This window comes from Mycteria americana, chromosome 4 (assembly GCF_035582795.1).
Source record: "Mycteria americana isolate JAX WOST 10 ecotype Jacksonville Zoo and Gardens chromosome 4, USCA_MyAme_1.0, whole genome shotgun sequence".
NCBI classification, from domain to species: domain Eukaryota; kingdom Metazoa; phylum Chordata; class Aves; order Ciconiiformes; family Ciconiidae; genus Mycteria; species Mycteria americana.
Genome location: NC_134368.1, coordinates 27,829,177 through 27,846,783, shown reverse-complemented (window position 1 = coordinate 27,846,783; position 17,607 = coordinate 27,829,177). Strand labels below are relative to the sequence as shown.

The 17,607-nt window shown below is 42.1% G+C and overlaps 1 protein-coding gene across 7 annotated transcripts in view; it reads right to left on the bottom strand.

Annotated features, from left to right (window-relative positions):
- Positions 1 to 17,607, bottom strand: part of LIMCH1 (LIM and calponin homology domains 1) — a 182,406-nt gene that overhangs the window by 89,176 nt on the left and 75,623 nt on the right. For all 7 annotated transcript variants that reach the window (XM_075499988.1, XM_075499986.1, XM_075499987.1 and 4 more), the window contains exon 3: positions 11,498 to 11,567. In XM_075499988.1, the coding sequence (XP_075356103.1) occupies positions 11,498 to 11,567 (70 nt within the window). The remainder of the gene's footprint in view (positions 1 to 11,497; positions 11,568 to 17,607) is intronic.

Sequence of the window (17,607 nt, the reverse complement as noted above, 5' to 3'; positions counted from 1 at the left end):
AAGTAAAAGCTGTATAAATTATTTTTTTAGATCGGAAGTTGAGAGATTTTATTAGCTTGTGCTACTGACCTGTGCAGACAGTTTTCTGGCACAATTTTCACAACTTGTTTACAGTATCACCTCAATTATCCAGAACTTCTTGTTATCCCAACAAGGGTCAAATTCCTGACAGGTATTAATTACACTGAAAATTGCCCTGGATTACTTGAAACCTCAAATAACTGAACCTATTCAACGTCCCCCCTTTTAAATAACAGGGGACATACTGTATAGTGGTGCCAATACTTTGTGGCTGAACCCTGTAACTCCAGAAATTAATACATAAACGTCACACTTCTCTAGCAGGCCTGTCAGCTTTGGACTGAAAACCAGGCTCAAGAGGCAGAGAGCATTTATAGCATGGTCCTGCTCACTGCCATGGGCTGCGGGGCAGGAGGAGATAGGAGGTAGGAAGGACAGGAAGATTAAAACCAAAAACCACCGACCAGCATTCCTGATCCACGCACTGCTGGCCAAGGAAACAGAGCTGCTTCACAGTTCAGCCCTCCCTAGTTGACAAAATGACCTTGAATCCCCCCCGGTAGTCAGCCAAAGACTCGTTGCTGCCTGCAGGGTTAAGTATACATCCCACTGACACCTGAGCTTTTACAGTTGTGGCTACTGGGCTCCATCTCCTTGTGCCCGTCACCAGGCAATCAGGCCTGCAGCTTCTCCCTGAAGGCACTCACCAAGCAGCCTCACAGGAACCTCTACGACTGCATGATTGCAGCTTGAATGTGAAAATGAGGATGCAAAGACCTACTGGCAACTCCTGCATTCAGCCAACGCCAGGCATTAGCTCTAAGATCCCTAATGCTGTTGCTAGGCAGGAGTGGTAAAGTTAGGATTGGTTTTGGAAAAAACAGCAAGCCTCCTCCCAAACAAACTAGAAACAGTATTCAAAGGACAACAGCGACAGGGCAGCTTTTGTTAAAAGAAGGTATTAGAAACATCCAGGAATGCTTGGAAACACCCATGGGATTTGTTGGCTGTGCAGCCAAGCTACACAGCACCCAACCAACCCAACAGTTATAAAAGGCAAGAAGCTAGCAGAGCACCAGCAGCCCAGGCTATCAGTTTAAAGCCTGAAGTTTGTTGCTCCACAACAGGTGCAAGGATGAGACTCACATCTGGGACTCGGTCCAACGTGCCTCCCAACACACCGATACAACTTTGCGACACACCAAGTAACATCTCTCTAGCTGTTGCAGTAAAAGGAGAGCAGATAATACCAACATTACAATGAAAAAGGAAAAGAAAGGAGAAGGGGGAAAAGCATAACGTTTACCATCATGGGGAATCACAAGCTTGATTCTAAATTGTGCGTGAGAACTAGTACAATTCAAAGAAAAGCCAAGGTGATGAAGGAGCATACAGAAAGGACTGAAAAAAGCTGAGTTGAACTCAGTACACACTTGGATGCATGCACACATTTAGCAAGTTCAATACCCTCTCTTGAAAAGTCTGAAAAAAGAACTCCCTTTCACATGTTTCACAGTAATAAATCAGTGCACCCTATTGCCCCAAACAGAAACAGACATTCGCCATCTGAGTAACAGTGCTTCCTGCATGAAGATGAGGAGGCAGAAGCAAACAAAGCAGCAGCAATGGAAAGGACTTTATCAGAAGGACACCACTTCAAATAGCTGAGGATTGCCTCTGTACTGCAATGTTAATTTTCTAGATCGTTAGTTATATTGCTTGTCCAGAAATGAATGTGTAATTCTCCTACTAAGCTGTGGGTCAGATTTCCACATAGTATCACAAGGCTATTTAGCTTTTAAAAGGTTAATAGTTAATGGTTTTGATGTCCCTCAGTCAGATAGTTCAGCCTACCACCGTATTTTTGCACAAGCAATTAACTAAGCTGCTTCCTCTGCAGCATTAATTTTAACAGGTTTACAATAGTATCATTAGACCTCTGGACATTCAAGAGGAAGCGCATTACAATTGGAAAGTACCGTGCCAAGCAGGAAGCGAGTGGCTTTAATCCAGGAGCACTAAGGAATGCAGAAGGCAAGGAGACTTCAGTGTCAGATATTTCAGCCTCTATGAACTCTTGACCACAGCACCAGACTGCAAAATTTTACTTAGGCTCTTAAACCAAAGAAGTCACTGCACACAGATCTTTAAGGCACTAGTTTGCCTTTTAGCTTCTTTGCTTTAAGCCAGGGAAACAACTGCAATGTGATCTTTGGAGCGAGACACGTTCCATCATCTGCATTCAGCACGTAGGCTCCTGCTAGCGACATGCACATCATCTGACAGAAATCCACTTACAGCGCCCGGAAAGGTTTTCAGCATAGAAACAGTACGAACAGTTGCTAGCAGACGTAAACTGCAACAGACTTCACCAAGTTGATTCGCAGCCAAGAAGGGGATTAGACAGCATTCTTCTGCCACCATCTTCAGCCTAAGGGCCAGGGTCACAACAGACCGTTGCTAACTCATGCCTGCCCCCTTCTCACACGGGGAGGAGGTAATAGGAAGCTTGAGCTTCCCTGGCCCATTTTGAGGTGGCAGATCTGTTGGTCTGACCACCCTGTGGAAACTTTTGTTCCTGCTCGCCTCCCGGGGACCGGTCAGGTTAGGAGCTCTTTGGAAGGTACCCTCCCCTTTCACATCTCCAGTGCTACTGCTACCCGGTTATCAACATTCTCCAGACCGTATCACGTGGATTTTCTGGGCAGCAGCATTTGCCTGTCGGATGCTGTGAGAATGCAGAGCAGCAGCAAATACAGCAAATATTCTTATTCCAGTCAATCCCATTTACAGTGAATTTAGCGTGCTCTCAAATAAATACTGGCATCTAGCTGTTCCCTACAGCAGAGGCTACATGTCCCTGAAAAAGACAGTTGAGAATCAGAGATGGTATTTATAGTGCAGACCTACAGACTCCAACCTGTGAGAGGCTTTCCAGAATTAGGGAGTGAGAATGCTACTAAGTATAGTTTTAAACACAGACAACCTTTAAAATGGGGATTTCAGGATGAGACTTTCCCAGGTCCCTGTGTCCTTCAATTTTGGCCAATAACTTAAGGATTGCATCTAAGTTTAAACTCCCTAGCTGCAGCTTTGCAACTACTTTAAGCTGATCAAATGGCACCTCCATCCTCCAACACAGCAAGCCTGTTCCTTCCCTTCTGCCCATGCAGTTGCACACTATAAGGTGAAGGATAAGGCTATTTTTCAGCCAGGTCAGCTGCCCACTCCAGCTAACAGCCATATGAGTACCAGCGCTGGCATAGCAGAGGGTATAGGAGAGTCAACTTTAGAACAGCTGAAAGCAACCATAGCCTCAGGTCTAGTTTTTCTTGTTAAGGACAAAAGCTGATACTTCTTTTAGCCTCAAGACATGCATAGTCACAGCTCTGCTTATTTTACGTGTGCTGGCCTACACACATGCAGCACACCAGCTCAGTGCTTCTTTTTATATCCTGCTTGGCAAACTAATCGATTTTGCAACAGAAGTCACCCAAAGATTGCAGGTGCCTGGATGTATCTCTAGCAGTGCTGCATTCGTCCCAGGGCATGGGTGACACATTCGCAGACTCAGGGCATCCAACTCCTCCACTGAAAACTCCTGAAGATGGTACAGGCCTCCAGAGCACGTGGCATTTGCCCAACTATTAAGAGAAGTCATAAGCTTCAACAGTGGGCTTTGTCCTGAGGAGTTTTAAGTCATTCTGCTCAGGAGGCCTTTCGTTTCTAAGACAACTGCTTGAAGAAGGCACTGGATTCTTCATTTAGTGCTGCCCTAAGGTACATAGTGAATGGCATTTTGTTTTTAGACTATCAGTTTTTCTGATACTTACAGATACTTAGAGATTGTTCTTCAAAAGCTTGCCATTTCTGAAATACTCACTCAACCAGAGTCAGTAAACCAAGAATGCAAGTCACGGCTGAACTTGTAGAAGGACACGTTAGGATCTGAAAACAAATCTAAAAATTAATCCAGTGGGCAACCTGCATTTTCCATGGGTACAATATGAGCTCCTCCTGGAAGCCAGCTGCCCTCCCCAGCCCGAGGAAAGACTCTGTCATTTATAGTAAAGGTTAATGCCATGATAAGGGCAAGTTCACATTTCAGCTGCCTAGCATTAGGACTTCAGCAGCAGCAATGTTTTTCTTTTTGCCATTTTCAAATGTTATCCCTGGAATCCTTTACTTTATTAAACCTCCTATGTTCCCCCTCCCCAAAAGTAAACAATCATTACACTAAGCCTTCATCTATATAGTTTTATAAATAACATCTTTGTGAAGTCACTTGTCAGGCTCCAAACAGGTAGACTCTTTGCTTTTAATCAAGCACTTTTTTCTAAAGCATGGTAGTTGTCTTTCCCTTCTCAAGGCTGGGCAATAAAACAGTCTCTGTGTAGAACAAAAACAAAACAATTCAAAAAGGAGATCCTCTGCAGTGAGCATCCTCTCTCGGTTTTAACACAGAAAAGGTTCTCCTTACCTCTAAATTTGCATATTAACATTTTAAATTATTCAATGTGAATAAAGCTAATTATAAACCTATTGATTAAAACCATGGTTGAAGACTCAAGTTGGGACAGCAGTCTAAAAACAGACTGTGAATGACACAGGAATGCCTGTGATATTTTTGTAAGTGTTATTTATTATTTGTATTAACATACTGTCTAGGAGTCCTGGCCACGGAGCAGGACTCATGGGGTGAGGTGTTAGACAAAAACAGACTAGCAGATGATCCTTGCCACAAAGAGCTTCCACATATTATTAGCATTTGGCCAAACCAAGTCACGACATTCTCAGCGGCAGAGCTCAGCATGCTCAGGGCACGGCTTAAGCTGACCGTGAAACTGCTGCACCTTTGAATCCTAACCACTCTACTTTGGGAATGGGCCTCAACAACATGACAAAGTTTGCATCTGTCCACAGCAGCTGTGGTTCACAGCTGTCCTTCATGTGTGTCCTACAAACCTTTACCCATCTTGGCTGGTGCCGACCTGACCCAACAAGGAAGCTGTTCAGGACGCTCCGGGTGCTAAATGAGAGACTTCAGCTTGTAACAAGGGACCAATTCCTGGACACTGGCAGAAAGGGACAGTATCCTTAGCATGACGAGTAGTGGTCCCAGCCAACAAACAGCTTAGCTTATTGAGTGTACTGTAAGCACTGCAGCCAAGGGAACATCCAGAAGAAGAAGGGACTTTAAGGCCAGCAATGAGGTTGGTCTGCAGAAGCCCTGGCTGAGTGCTGGCTGGGGCCAGCGGTGCAGGAAGCACACAGGAACCTGCGAGGGATCAATAACAGCCAATGCAGAAGCAAACCAGGTGTCACTCACTTCAGGTTTTGCCTCCAGCCATCATAAATGCAACACTCCAGCTGGTAGCTGAGGACAGAAGGGACTGCTCATGGATGTTAAGGACAGCTCACGAGCCAGAGTGGGATGATGAACATGAAGACTACTAGGAGCTGGCTGAACTCACACTTCTCTGAGGGTGTGCTTTATAGCTAAATGCAGCTCAGACCATGAAAAGCAAATAAACAAGGGGGGATCGTTTACCTCCCTTGGGTTATTTTTGACAGTTCATGTATTTTATTAATTTCCTATTATTTTAGCCTCTCTTACATCCACACATCAAGTTAAAGTTCAAACTTGGAAGCCTGGGCAACACAGGCTGAACCCAAGTGCAGCAGTGGTATACATCTTCAGCACATATGCTACTGTCAGATCGATGATTAGTTTCCAGCATCAAAAGTATGAGAGTTTTGGAGCCAAACCCAACACCATAGCAAGCACATCCATTTCAACCAATAAAATACTAAATAAGATGCCAGCATTGAGTTTTGCATTTGGCTCACTAGTTTTTCTGTAAATGGGAGAAGAACAAGCCTTTCTGGACAGCATTTGCATGGTTAATTGCATTTGCATGGGAGCAATAAAAACCTTCAATCCAGTCTAAAAAAAACCCAACAAAACAGCTGAATTTCAATGTAAAGTTTTAGTTTTTATTGGTTTGCATCTCATTTTTTCCCCATCAATGCTGCTTCCTCTGTGCTTCCTGCCAAATTTGAATTGATGGCTGTTTTCCTCTTCTGCGATGAATTAACTACAGCATCACTGTAGATTGTTCCACACAGACTCTGTTTACAAACAAGCTGGTTAAGAAATACCTGTTAGTTTACTTTTGTACTCTTCATGAAACTTAAAGTGTTTGTGAGTACAGCATATGGCTAAATTCATTAGACAGGAATTTTATAAGGTAGCTCTGTCCGACTCAGATGACACCAAAACAAACAGGCAGGAAAATCTCAATGAAAAATAAATTTGAAGGCAGAGTCTACAAAGCTTAGGGGGTAAAAAAAAACCCCAAAACCAAACCCAAACAACACAAGCATACAAGGACACAACGATGCAAATTTTTTTTTTTTTTTAAGGATACTGTTGTTTTAGTGAAGGGATTCAATATGTATTATAGTATGTGATGAGCCAGAGCACACAGTGCTGCTCCAAACCACTGGCCAGACATTAAGTTTTGTTTTAATCAAATATGCAGATATCAGAACTTAAGGCAGGCACAGGAGGTGTAGAGAAGCCAATTACCATTTAGCAAGGAAGATCCACAGAAACCATGGCAGAATGGTTTGCACAGCATTTTGCAACGATGTTGGCACTTTGCTTTCCATCAACATTCACAAAAAAAATGCTTTTGGGATGTGACTGCCAAGAACTTACTGATTTTAGACAGTTACGAAATTTTGCTTCTGTTTACTTCACATGTACCACAACTTACACAGCAAGACTTTTTTTATGGATACAATTGTGCTGGCAAATGAATTTGTCCAGCAGCAAGAAGTACAAAATAAGGAAACAGAAATTATCATGTATTATGAATCTAGATATTACAATAGGAGCAGGCTCTTTCCAGAAAGTACTACAAAGAATTAAAGAGAGAGTGAGAAATTAAAAGGAAGAATGAGAGGATAATTTTTTAAGGAAAAACAAAAACCCATATAGTAACACTGAAGTACAAGTGGAGTGAGTGATAAAAATAATGCACATCAGTTAAAGTTCCATGTGTTTCTCTATCTTCTCTAATTATTTTTAATTCTGTGAAACACACTACGCTGTATTTGGGTCTTGTTATTTTATTTTCAGGTTCATATCTATATGAAGAAAGAAGATCTCATTTGCTGAACTTAATTAGAAGCACAAACTCCTGAAAGCTAATACAATGCTGAAATTTCTTTGGGACATCATATGACATCAAAAAAATACTGGAATTTATGCAACAGTACAGCATAAGAGCAAATCACCAGCACCAGCAGGCAGGTAGCTATTCTTAATAAAGTTCATAGCAAGTTCCCAGAGAACACTTTGCCAAGAGAAACTTCCTAGGAAAATAATGCCAGAAAAAAAAATACCTTGTTTTCAAAGGAACAAGCTTTTTTAAACAGCACGTTACAGTTCTGTTCGTCTTGGTGCAATAATTATGCAACCAGGTGACTTTTGCAGAGCTATTTTTTCCCCTGCTAAATCATACAAATGTCACAAAGATGAGGACAGTACACAAGCTGAAAACTGGATGCCACAGTAAACAGATTTTTATTCAGTAGTGCTGAAACATGAGCCAAGATCCAAGCTAAAGTTCAGCCCTCCAACTTTGTCTTGACTACTTCCTACTATTATATGCAAGATTCTTTCACACAGCCTCTGAAGTAAGTGTCTGAGCTCCTGTGGGGATTGTTCAAGGAACTGAAGTAATGCTACAAACTCTCCTAAACCCTGTCAAACAAAAGATAAGGCAGAAACCTTTTCTTTTCTCACAGAGTGACATTATTCAGGGACAGGAAGCAAAAACTAGAATTTTTTTTAAGGGAAAAAGATAGTCAACATACAGTGGTTAGTATTATAAAGCAAAGCTTATCGACGATGATGCTGGAAATTTTTTATTTCTATAGAATTAAATATATAATAAGACATAGTTGTACGAAATTGCAGTTAGTAGAAACCTTACAAATTAGTTGTGCCCACTATGAACATCATACAAAATGGAAGAAATCAACAGCAACTCACTTAAAAAATTGCTGGTTTTGTAAAAATCACTTATACATTAATTAGAGTCATTGTACTCTAATAAACCATCTTTGTAAGACTTCTGCAGCTTCAGATGTTTTTTTAATTAATAACTCAGCCAAAATACTTTCCCAGCCTTGCACAATTAAATACATGAAATGATGCTTCTGGAAAACCGACAGTCTTAAAACAAAGATGTTCAGCATCAATTTCTCACATGAGAAAATTTCTTCTGGCAACACAGCTCTTTCAGCAAAGCCTGTTATTCCTACCTAGGTTTAATATATTCTTTGGATGTTTTGTGAATTTCTTTTTCGTGGGAGCATTCACTTTCTGGATTAATGAATACTGAACAGGAATGAGAAAGCATTTCATCAAATTTAATACTCACTGTAAGTCTGAATACCAAACCGTTGGTCCTATGTTTTATTTCGTTAAAGCAATGTATCATTTCTGCTGTGATAACAGAAGCAGTCGACACTTCTGGAGATCAAAGCAAATTACAAACAAGCCTGCCAAGCTGAACATATGTAATTCTATATGTAATGCTGCGTACAATCCACATCCTGACTTAGACTTGCAATGAGACAAAGATCATCTTTGTGTATTTATATGGCCTGTGCTTAGCATGGTGGCGTGCAGATCCTCAAGTCCTTACTTTAACACTACAACACTATAACCAATAAATTTTGCTTGCATGATTGGTGTTATGGTATACAAAAGATCTGCAAATAAGCCATTCCCTCTTAAATCACATGAGCAAGTCACTGGTAAGAATTTCAGGGTAACTGCAGATTCATCTAGCTTTAAACACCAGGAAAAGTTCGAAGAATTCAATGTGTTGACTCTAGACCAGTTATACGTAATACTTCACAGCAGCATTATGAGAAATCACTCAAACACAAAATACAGGCAAAGTTTTTACACCTGATAATACTCCCAGATGAACATCTCAGCGTATCTCCGATACAGGCTTCAAGTTTACTGTTACTTTCCTTCAATAAAGCATACTTCTTCATTTGTCCTTACAATAACAAAGGAGGAAAAATAGAGTATCATCTGGAGAATTAGACTCAAGTAGACGTTTTGTAGAGCTACATAATATATGACTGTTTGTGTCTCTGGAGGTTAAAAATGAAACAAAAGGCACTTTGAGTACTTCACAACTACTCATAAGTTTTAGCTCCAACTCTGTAAAAAGGAAAACCTACCTATTGTCTGTACTAGTGAACTAAATACTTATTCTATCAGCTATCGGGAAGAAATTAATTAATTAATTCTGTTAGAATGATTAAGTTACACTTTCTAGGCAGGAGCAGTACCTAGGAGCTCAATGTCACACAAGGCAGAAAAGGTGCTGAAGCTTTCACAGCATTTCTACGTGTACTGGAGGAAATCACACTCACTGGGGTGAAATAACTGGAAAGAAGTAACTATATACTATGTCAAGCCAACCAAGGCTAAGATAATAAAGAAAAACTGGCAATAAATAAAAGAATGTCCCTCATACATGGTCAACTAACTAGGAGGTATAACTGCTTCTGGACTATAGTGTCAGTATTTTTTTTTTTTTCCAGACACACGGACATGGTACAAGTAAGAGAAAAGAAAAAGATACACTCTGCACTCAAACATACTCCTGATGTCTGTACTTTAAAATAATACACCATAAATATGCGTAACAGACTAGGACACTTGATCATTTAAATTCACATACAATCCTTAAAACAGCCACTTACTCACCACTGGAAGTAAAAATGGCAACCAAAGTTAGCAGGTATGGAACTAGACACCATCGATAGCAAGGGGACATTTGGATGGCTTGCTTTGTTTGGAGTAATTTATTCACAAAACAGTAGATAAAAACACCCATTGGTAACGTTCAAGAAGCCAGAAGCACCAGTCAACTTTTTTAATAGCCTAATTATTTATTTGGAAAATATTTAGAAAAGTGATTACTAAAGGTAAGTAGAGGACACAGGTACAGAGGTAAAAAAGTCACCTTCCAACACAAAAAAGATGTATCATTAATAGCCTGAAAACCACTTTTTTGGTGATGCTGTGAAGGTATACATCTTGCAAGAGAGATTTATCTCAAGGAATGAGAAAAATAATACATGTACAATGACTTTTTCTATGTCCCTCCTACTACAACCACCTTACCTTTGGGATTTTACCTATGAATAAGAAAAAATCCAATGTAATTCAATATCATCCTCTTAAAACAGTCATAACAAAAATTGAGTCTTTCCTGAAAGGGAGCCAAGGAAAAGAAAACTGCACTACTGGTATCTTTTGCAGCTGTTTGTATCAAATATTCCTTTCAAATATGACTACATAGGAATAAAACTAGATGGGTTTTAGAGGCAAAAGAAAGGCACACAAGGAAACTTTAGAGAAAGAGTGGTGGGCATCACAAATTAAATCCTAAAACTAGGCAGTATTCATGCAGAAATATGCCTGTCAATCTACAGATTGAAGGACCCAGCCTCAAAGGCTATGTAATTACATTATAAAACCAATTTTAAAATGAATGTAACATGGTTTCTAATACACTGAAACTTTTTAATGCAGTTTATGTAAAGGAATGTTAACCCTAGCTATCAACAAGTAACACCTTCTGAATCTTGCACAACTAAACTACAATGTGACTAGTGCCAGAACAGAAAGGAACCACGTATATAAGTATATCATTAGTCTATATTGATGATGGCCACCTTCCACATGGTGAGGGGCCCTTTTATTCCCAGCCACATCTCAAGGTAAAAATCAATACAGCCATATTTCTATGTGGCTAATCCTGTTAGACCCAACACCCATTCATAACCCCCACCTTCTTCCCCAACAGCAGGCACAGGACTGTGCCACCCCTTGAGGTGACCTCCTGAGAGCCCATGGACTGTCAGCACATCCTCTGTGGTCTTCCTTGCTTATAACAGACTATGGCCAACTTTTACTCTCCCCTTAAAGTCAACATGAAACAGTTCCCTAGATAGTCCCGCAATGACTGTTATCTGCAGACTGTGGTATTTTGGGGAAAGAGAAAAATGAGACAAAATACACATTTTCCTTTCTTTCCAAAAAGCTATCTTTTCGTGGTGAAGGCTTCCAATGCATGCATTCCGGTCTTTCTAAAGCTAGCACCACAACTGGAAGATGACACATAACCAAGAAGATATTCTTCCTCTAAAAATATACTCTGCGCCTTGAATACTACCCACTTCCGAAAAAGAGATTGGAAGGTCTTAAGGTGACTACACCGAGAGTTCAGATTTCAGAGGAACTGTCTGAGTTTAGTAGGTTAGAAGAGTTCAAATTACAAAAATAATTGCTATCTAAATCATACAGTCATAAAATCAAGGTGCAAAAAGCAGCACTGAAAGATTTTTTTTCTCCATTTGACATACTCACCAAACCTGCAATGGGGGTCGGTAGTCTATTGATCTTTTTTACCAATCCCGGCTTTATTGCATTCAGCAACCTGTTATGAGAAAGGAGTATTTATGAGTGGTAAGTCACAAAAATCCAAATTATCAAACACTTGCCCCCAGCATATAAGGATTTCAGTATAGCTGGAAAGGAAGATGTTCCCCTTTCTCCCCTCCTGAAAACACATGTGTGTACCCAAAGACCCATCACTGAAATGAAGAAAAACTAGGAGAAAAATATCTACAGCACAGTACCACAACAATATTTCTTTTATACCCTAAATATGTCTAGATCACATCAGCCTGCCTCCATTGCCTAGAGGCAAGTCATGCCTAGAAGGGCCTGAGAGCAGAAACCCAGAAGGCATCCGGGTATCGCCATAGCTTGGGAAGAACAGTCCAGCAGTTTCTGCACTGCAGGAAAGTGAGAAAGGATGTACACTTTATGGGTGGCCTGTCTATTTTTCTGCATCTGTACCTGAAATTAAATGCCATCTTTGCATACGTTGTGGAGAACGGAGGTCCCCATAAAACAGAAATGTGAGAAGACAAATAAGAAGGTAGTCCAAAAAAAACCACCTCATGAAAACATCAGTAGGCCAGTGATACCACAGTTGAACACTGTTCAGTGTCCAAAGATTAGCAACCCCACCACCACCCATGAGCATGCTATGAAAAGTGCTGACATGGCTCATTGTTAGAATATTCCAAAAAATGACCAAACCTCTAAAAGTGGGGAATTTTAATTATAAAATCCTGTTGCAACAAACAGTGTTTCTTTACTACCCTTCCCCCAAGAGAAAACCCTTATGCCCTTTATCCAAAGTAATAAAATTCAACCAGTCCCATCCATTGGGAAGAAAATCATCAGGTCAAGACACTAACTTCAAATTCAAAATCTCTGAAGAGAAACAAAGGTGTCTATGATAATGTAAAACTCTCTAAAAATTAGAATACCCACTATAGAAGAGAGGAATCTCAATTTGTGCTGACACCATCTCCATTCAACTTCTAGCAGCCTACTGTGGTGGTAAAAATATTAATATTTAAGATTTGCGAGGTCTGGCGAAGAAGTTTATCCTAACTAAAAGAACATTCCTTTCAACTAAAAACTAACAGTCTGTGATTCTTTCCAACTGCCCACTTCTGAGCTAAGATAACATGAGATGTGCCGCTCCTACAGGCTCCTCCAAAAGCCATCTCTCCATATTGTCACGTTATTTACTGTTTGATTCCTTCTTAGGACTGTGGCAGTTAGCAAGCTCATTAAGGAGTCCATCCCTCCCAGGGGTGGATACCTGGCTTTGTCAACATTGAAATGATGGTTTTTCCTCAACTTTTTCTTTTTTCCCCTGAAACAGTATAGACATTGTGTCTCTGCAATCACTTGGAGAGAACAAGGGAGCAGAGGGGGAGATGCTATTCTAAATGTTCTCTATGATCATAGTTAATAAAGCTTCTGTCCGATCTGTCCTAAATTGTACTTGTGTTGTTACACACTTGGGGTCCCCACATCTCCAACACCACCGTAATCAGGAGTGGCAACAAACCCAATGTGAATGACATTTTTGGGAGTTGGGGATATTTTATCTTCTTGCAGTTAAAAACACTGTAACCCAAGCTCATACAGACTGCTGTGCTATTCCTGCCTTCTGCTTAAGGTAGGATCTGACACTATTACGTCCTAAAAACAAATGATGAAAGAATATACTTTTATATACAAACAATTCACTTTCCTCCTGCCCAGATGCACAGAACGGCAAGAAAAAACCCACACACCTCACTTCCTATAGTCATCATTTTATTTCACAGATGACAAACAAGCATTACTTCTTTTTCCCCAAAAAGGCACAAGCCTTTCAGACTTGCACAGCAGCAACCCTATAAACTATTATTTTCCATTTAGCTGCTGCAACAGGCAACTTAATATTATTTTTTTTTGTCAGAGCACTCCTTTCCAAATACTCTAGCTCTGTTGTGATTTCCACCTTCAGTCTGCCTGTTCTGTCTCAGATAAAAAGGGATATATTAGCTAAAGCATCCCATTTTCTTTATTACTCAAGCATGAATACATTAGGCACCACAATCAATACTGCAGGTGCAGATCAAAAGCCACAGACAGTAATAGAAAGTAAAATAGAGAGGTCTTAATGGAAACCTCAAATGCCAAAGCCCATTCTAAATAAATCTTCAAAATGGCTTGTACAGGCTTCCCTGTGAAATATGGGAGAAGGATAAAATGAGAGGAAGGAAAAGAGCAGGGAATAAACAACATTTTAGATCACCGTTTGGAGTCTGAAGAGGGAGGAAATGGGATGGGGCAAGAGGGAAAAGCCTGAGGAAGAAAGGTCTCTATTATTAAAATGTTTACCTTCTGTTGGAAACATCTCTAAACAGTCTGGCACCAAAACCCCCAGGACTTGCTCACTGCAGAACGTGCCAAAGGGAGATTTCTTCCAGAGCAGACTGGCTGCTTCTTAATTATTGCCTCATCTAGAGCAACAGTCCAGACGCCAAAATATCAAGTGGCTTAAGCTTGCTCGGCCACCAACCTGGCTGAAAAGCCGTACTATTTATGCAGAGTCTCTCAATGGTCGCCTTCAGTCACACAGTTACTATCTGTTCCTGCTTCTCAAAAAAGCCACTGAATACACCTCTTCCCACATAGGTCAATACACACAAACTGAATTTTCTGTGCCTATTTAGACTCATGTAGAGCATCTGTCCTGATATGTAAAGTTTTATCAGCTCCGGCAGGTTTCTGTTGAAATACGGGGCAAACAAAAACCCTAACCATTTCGCACCGGGGACCTGGCACAAGACCCTTGGCCGTGGCCAAGGGGAAAGAGTCTGCAGGGGAGAAAACACCTCCTAACCCACGCCTTCACCTGGCAGCCCCCTACAACTGCAGTCCCACGCTTTCTTGCCCTGTTGACCTTGACCGAAGGACTTGGCTGCCCTGGGCCTCACGTCCCCAGCCGTGTCTCAGGTTAAAGAGTTTGCAAGGAAGAAAACTTGCAGCACACACCTTCCTCTGGCAGCCCCACTGCATCTGCAGCTCTAGCCTTTGTGCCTCCCCCAGTCCTAATCCTAACCCTTGGCTCATTCTGAGGTGAAGACACTCAGACACAACCCCAGCGACCAAGTTTACAGAGCACAAAACATTTGCAGCCTAAACCTTCCTCCAGCCCCACTACACTAGCCCCATTTCTAACCCCACTACAGTTATAGCTCTGGGCTTTGTCACTCTCCCAGCCCTAAACCTGACCACAATAGTGTGTGTTGACCTGTTAATAAACATTTGTTGTTCCTTTTCTGTACCACTCAAAAAAAAGGATTTTGTAAGAAAACCCCACTGGTTACCATTCAGAAGCCTTGGCAACCAGTACATGGCAGAGTACTGTCCTGCCTACTGCACTGCAGACACCAGAAAAGTCAGACATCAGGCAGCCATCAACATGACCATAACCAGAAACAGCCTTTTTTCTGAACTTAGCTGCACAGCAAGTCTACACACCTGCACTGTAGGCATCTACGGACAGGGGAACAATTCCAGCATCTGTTGTCCAACCTCACAGTTATCTCTGAAAATTATTTATGGCATCACATTACTCCCCCCCCCCAAAAAAAAAGACAAAACAACTTCACATTCTTCTGGAATCACAGATTTGGTAACTTAAAAAAGCATCAAAAATCCTGCTGAATGGATTCTCCCCCCCCCAAAAAAAAAAAAGACAAAACAACTTCACATTCTTCTGGAATCACAGATTTGGTAACTTAAAAAAGCATCAAAAATCCTGCTGAATGGATTTTGTAAGACATAATAAAAAGTGTTTTTACAAATACATTAACAACAAAAAGAGAGCCAAGGAGAAACTCCCTCCTTTATTGGATGCGAGGGGGAACATTGCCACCAAGGATGAGGAAAAGGCTGAGGTACTTAATGCCTTCTTTGCCTCAGTCTTTAATGGTCAGACCAGTTATCCTCAGGGTATTCAGCCCCCTGAGCAGGAAGACAGGGACGGGGAGCAGAAAAAAAACCCATAATCAAGGAGGAAGCAGTTAATGACCTGCTATGCCACCTGGACACTCACAAGTCTATGGGGCCGGATGGGATCCACCCAAGGGTACTGAGGGAGCTGGTGGAAGTGCTCACCCAGCCACTTTCAATCCTTTACCAGCAGTCCTGGCTAACCAGGGAGGTCCCAGCTGACTGGAGGTTAGCAAATGTGATGCCCATCTACAAGAAGGGCCAGAAGGAGGATCCGGGGAACTACAGGCCTGTCAGTCTGACCTCAATGCCAGGGAAGGTTATGGAGCAGATCATCTTGAGTGCCATCACATGGCACGTACAGGCCAACCAGGTGATCAGGCCCAGTCAGCATGGGTTCATGAAAGGCAGGTCCTGCTTGACCAACCTGATCTCCTTCTACAACCAGGGTGACCCACCTAGTGGATGAGGGAAAGGCTGTGCATGTTGTCTTCCTGGACTTTAGTAAAGCCTTTGACACTGTCTCCCACAGCATTCTCCTAGAGAAGCTGGTGGCTCATGGCTTAGGCGGGTGTACTCTTTGCTGGGTAAAAAACTGGCTGGATGGCCGAGGCCAGAGAGTTGTGGTGAATGGAGTTAAATCCAGTTGGCAGCTGGTCACAAGTGGTGTTCCCCAGGGCTTGGTTTTGGGGCTAGTTCTGTTTAGTATCTTTATCAATGATCTGGACGAAGGGATCGAGTGCACCCTCAGGAAGTTTGCAGATGACACCCAGTTGTGCAGGAGTGTTGATCTGCTTGAGGGGAGGAAGGCTCTGCAGAGGGACCTGGACAGGCTGGATCCGATGGGCCGAGGTCAATTGTATGAAATTCAACAAGGCCAAGTGCCGGGTCCTACACTTGGGCCACAGCAACCCCATGCAATGCTACAGGCTTGGGGAAGAATGGCTGGAAAGCTGCCAGGCAGAAAAGGACCTGGGGGTGCTGGTTGACAGCTGGCTGAATATGAGCCGGCAACGTGCCCAGGTGGCCAAGAAAGCCAACAGCATCCTGGCTTGTATCAGGAATAGTGTGGCCAGCAGGAGTAGGGAAGTGATCGTGCCCCTGTACTCGGCACTGGTGAGGCCGCACCTCGAATACTGTGTTCAGTTTTGGGCCCCTCACTACAAGAAGGACATTGAGGTGCTGGAGCGCATCCAGAGAAGGGCAACAAAGCTGGTGAAGGGTCTGGAGAACAAGGATTGTTTAGCCTGGAGAAGCAGAGGCTGAGGGGAGGCCTTATCACTCTCTACAGCTACCTGAAAGGAGGTTGTAGTGAGGTGGGGGTCGGTCTCTTCTCCCAAGTAACAAGTGATAGGACAAGAGGAAATGGCCTCAAGTTGCATCAGGAGAGGTTTAGATTGGATATTAGGAAAAATTTCTTTACTGAAAGGGTGGTCAAGCATTGGAACAGGCTGCCCAGAGAGGTGGTAGAGTCACAATCCCTGGAGGAGTTCAAAAAACGTGTAGACGTGGCACTTTGGGACATGGTTTAGTAGGCATGGAGGTGTTGGGTTGATGGTTGGACTAGCTGATTTTAGAGGTCTTTTCCAACCTTAATGATTCTATGATTGTTCTAGGACATTAAATTAAATCTTTAATAATACATTTGTATTGCAGCAATCCCTGAGAAAGATATGGAAAACACAGTGGCAGGACAAGCGTTACAGGAGCAACACAGAACCCATCAGCTGCTACATCAGCTGAAACACATACACATTGTTCAGTGCTTCATTTTCACAACATTTACTTCCATTACAAAAGTTAACCCTATCACCTTCATACCGAGTCACAGAGGGCAGGCAATCAACATAAGCCTTGCTACAACAGACATTTAAGGCCCTATCCCCAGATCATGTTAGACAAGTTACTTCCATCACCCATTCTTGCAGCAGGAAGACACTTGAAGGCACTTCCTCAAAAAACACACCTAGTTGATGGCACCTTAAGATCCTCTACTTCAGACATATGATCTGTCTGGCCAGTTTAGCAATACTGATGAGTCTAAGGAAGGCACTAAGGTCCCTACTGGCAGGTTCAGACGAAGTGTTGAAGCCTAACAGGTC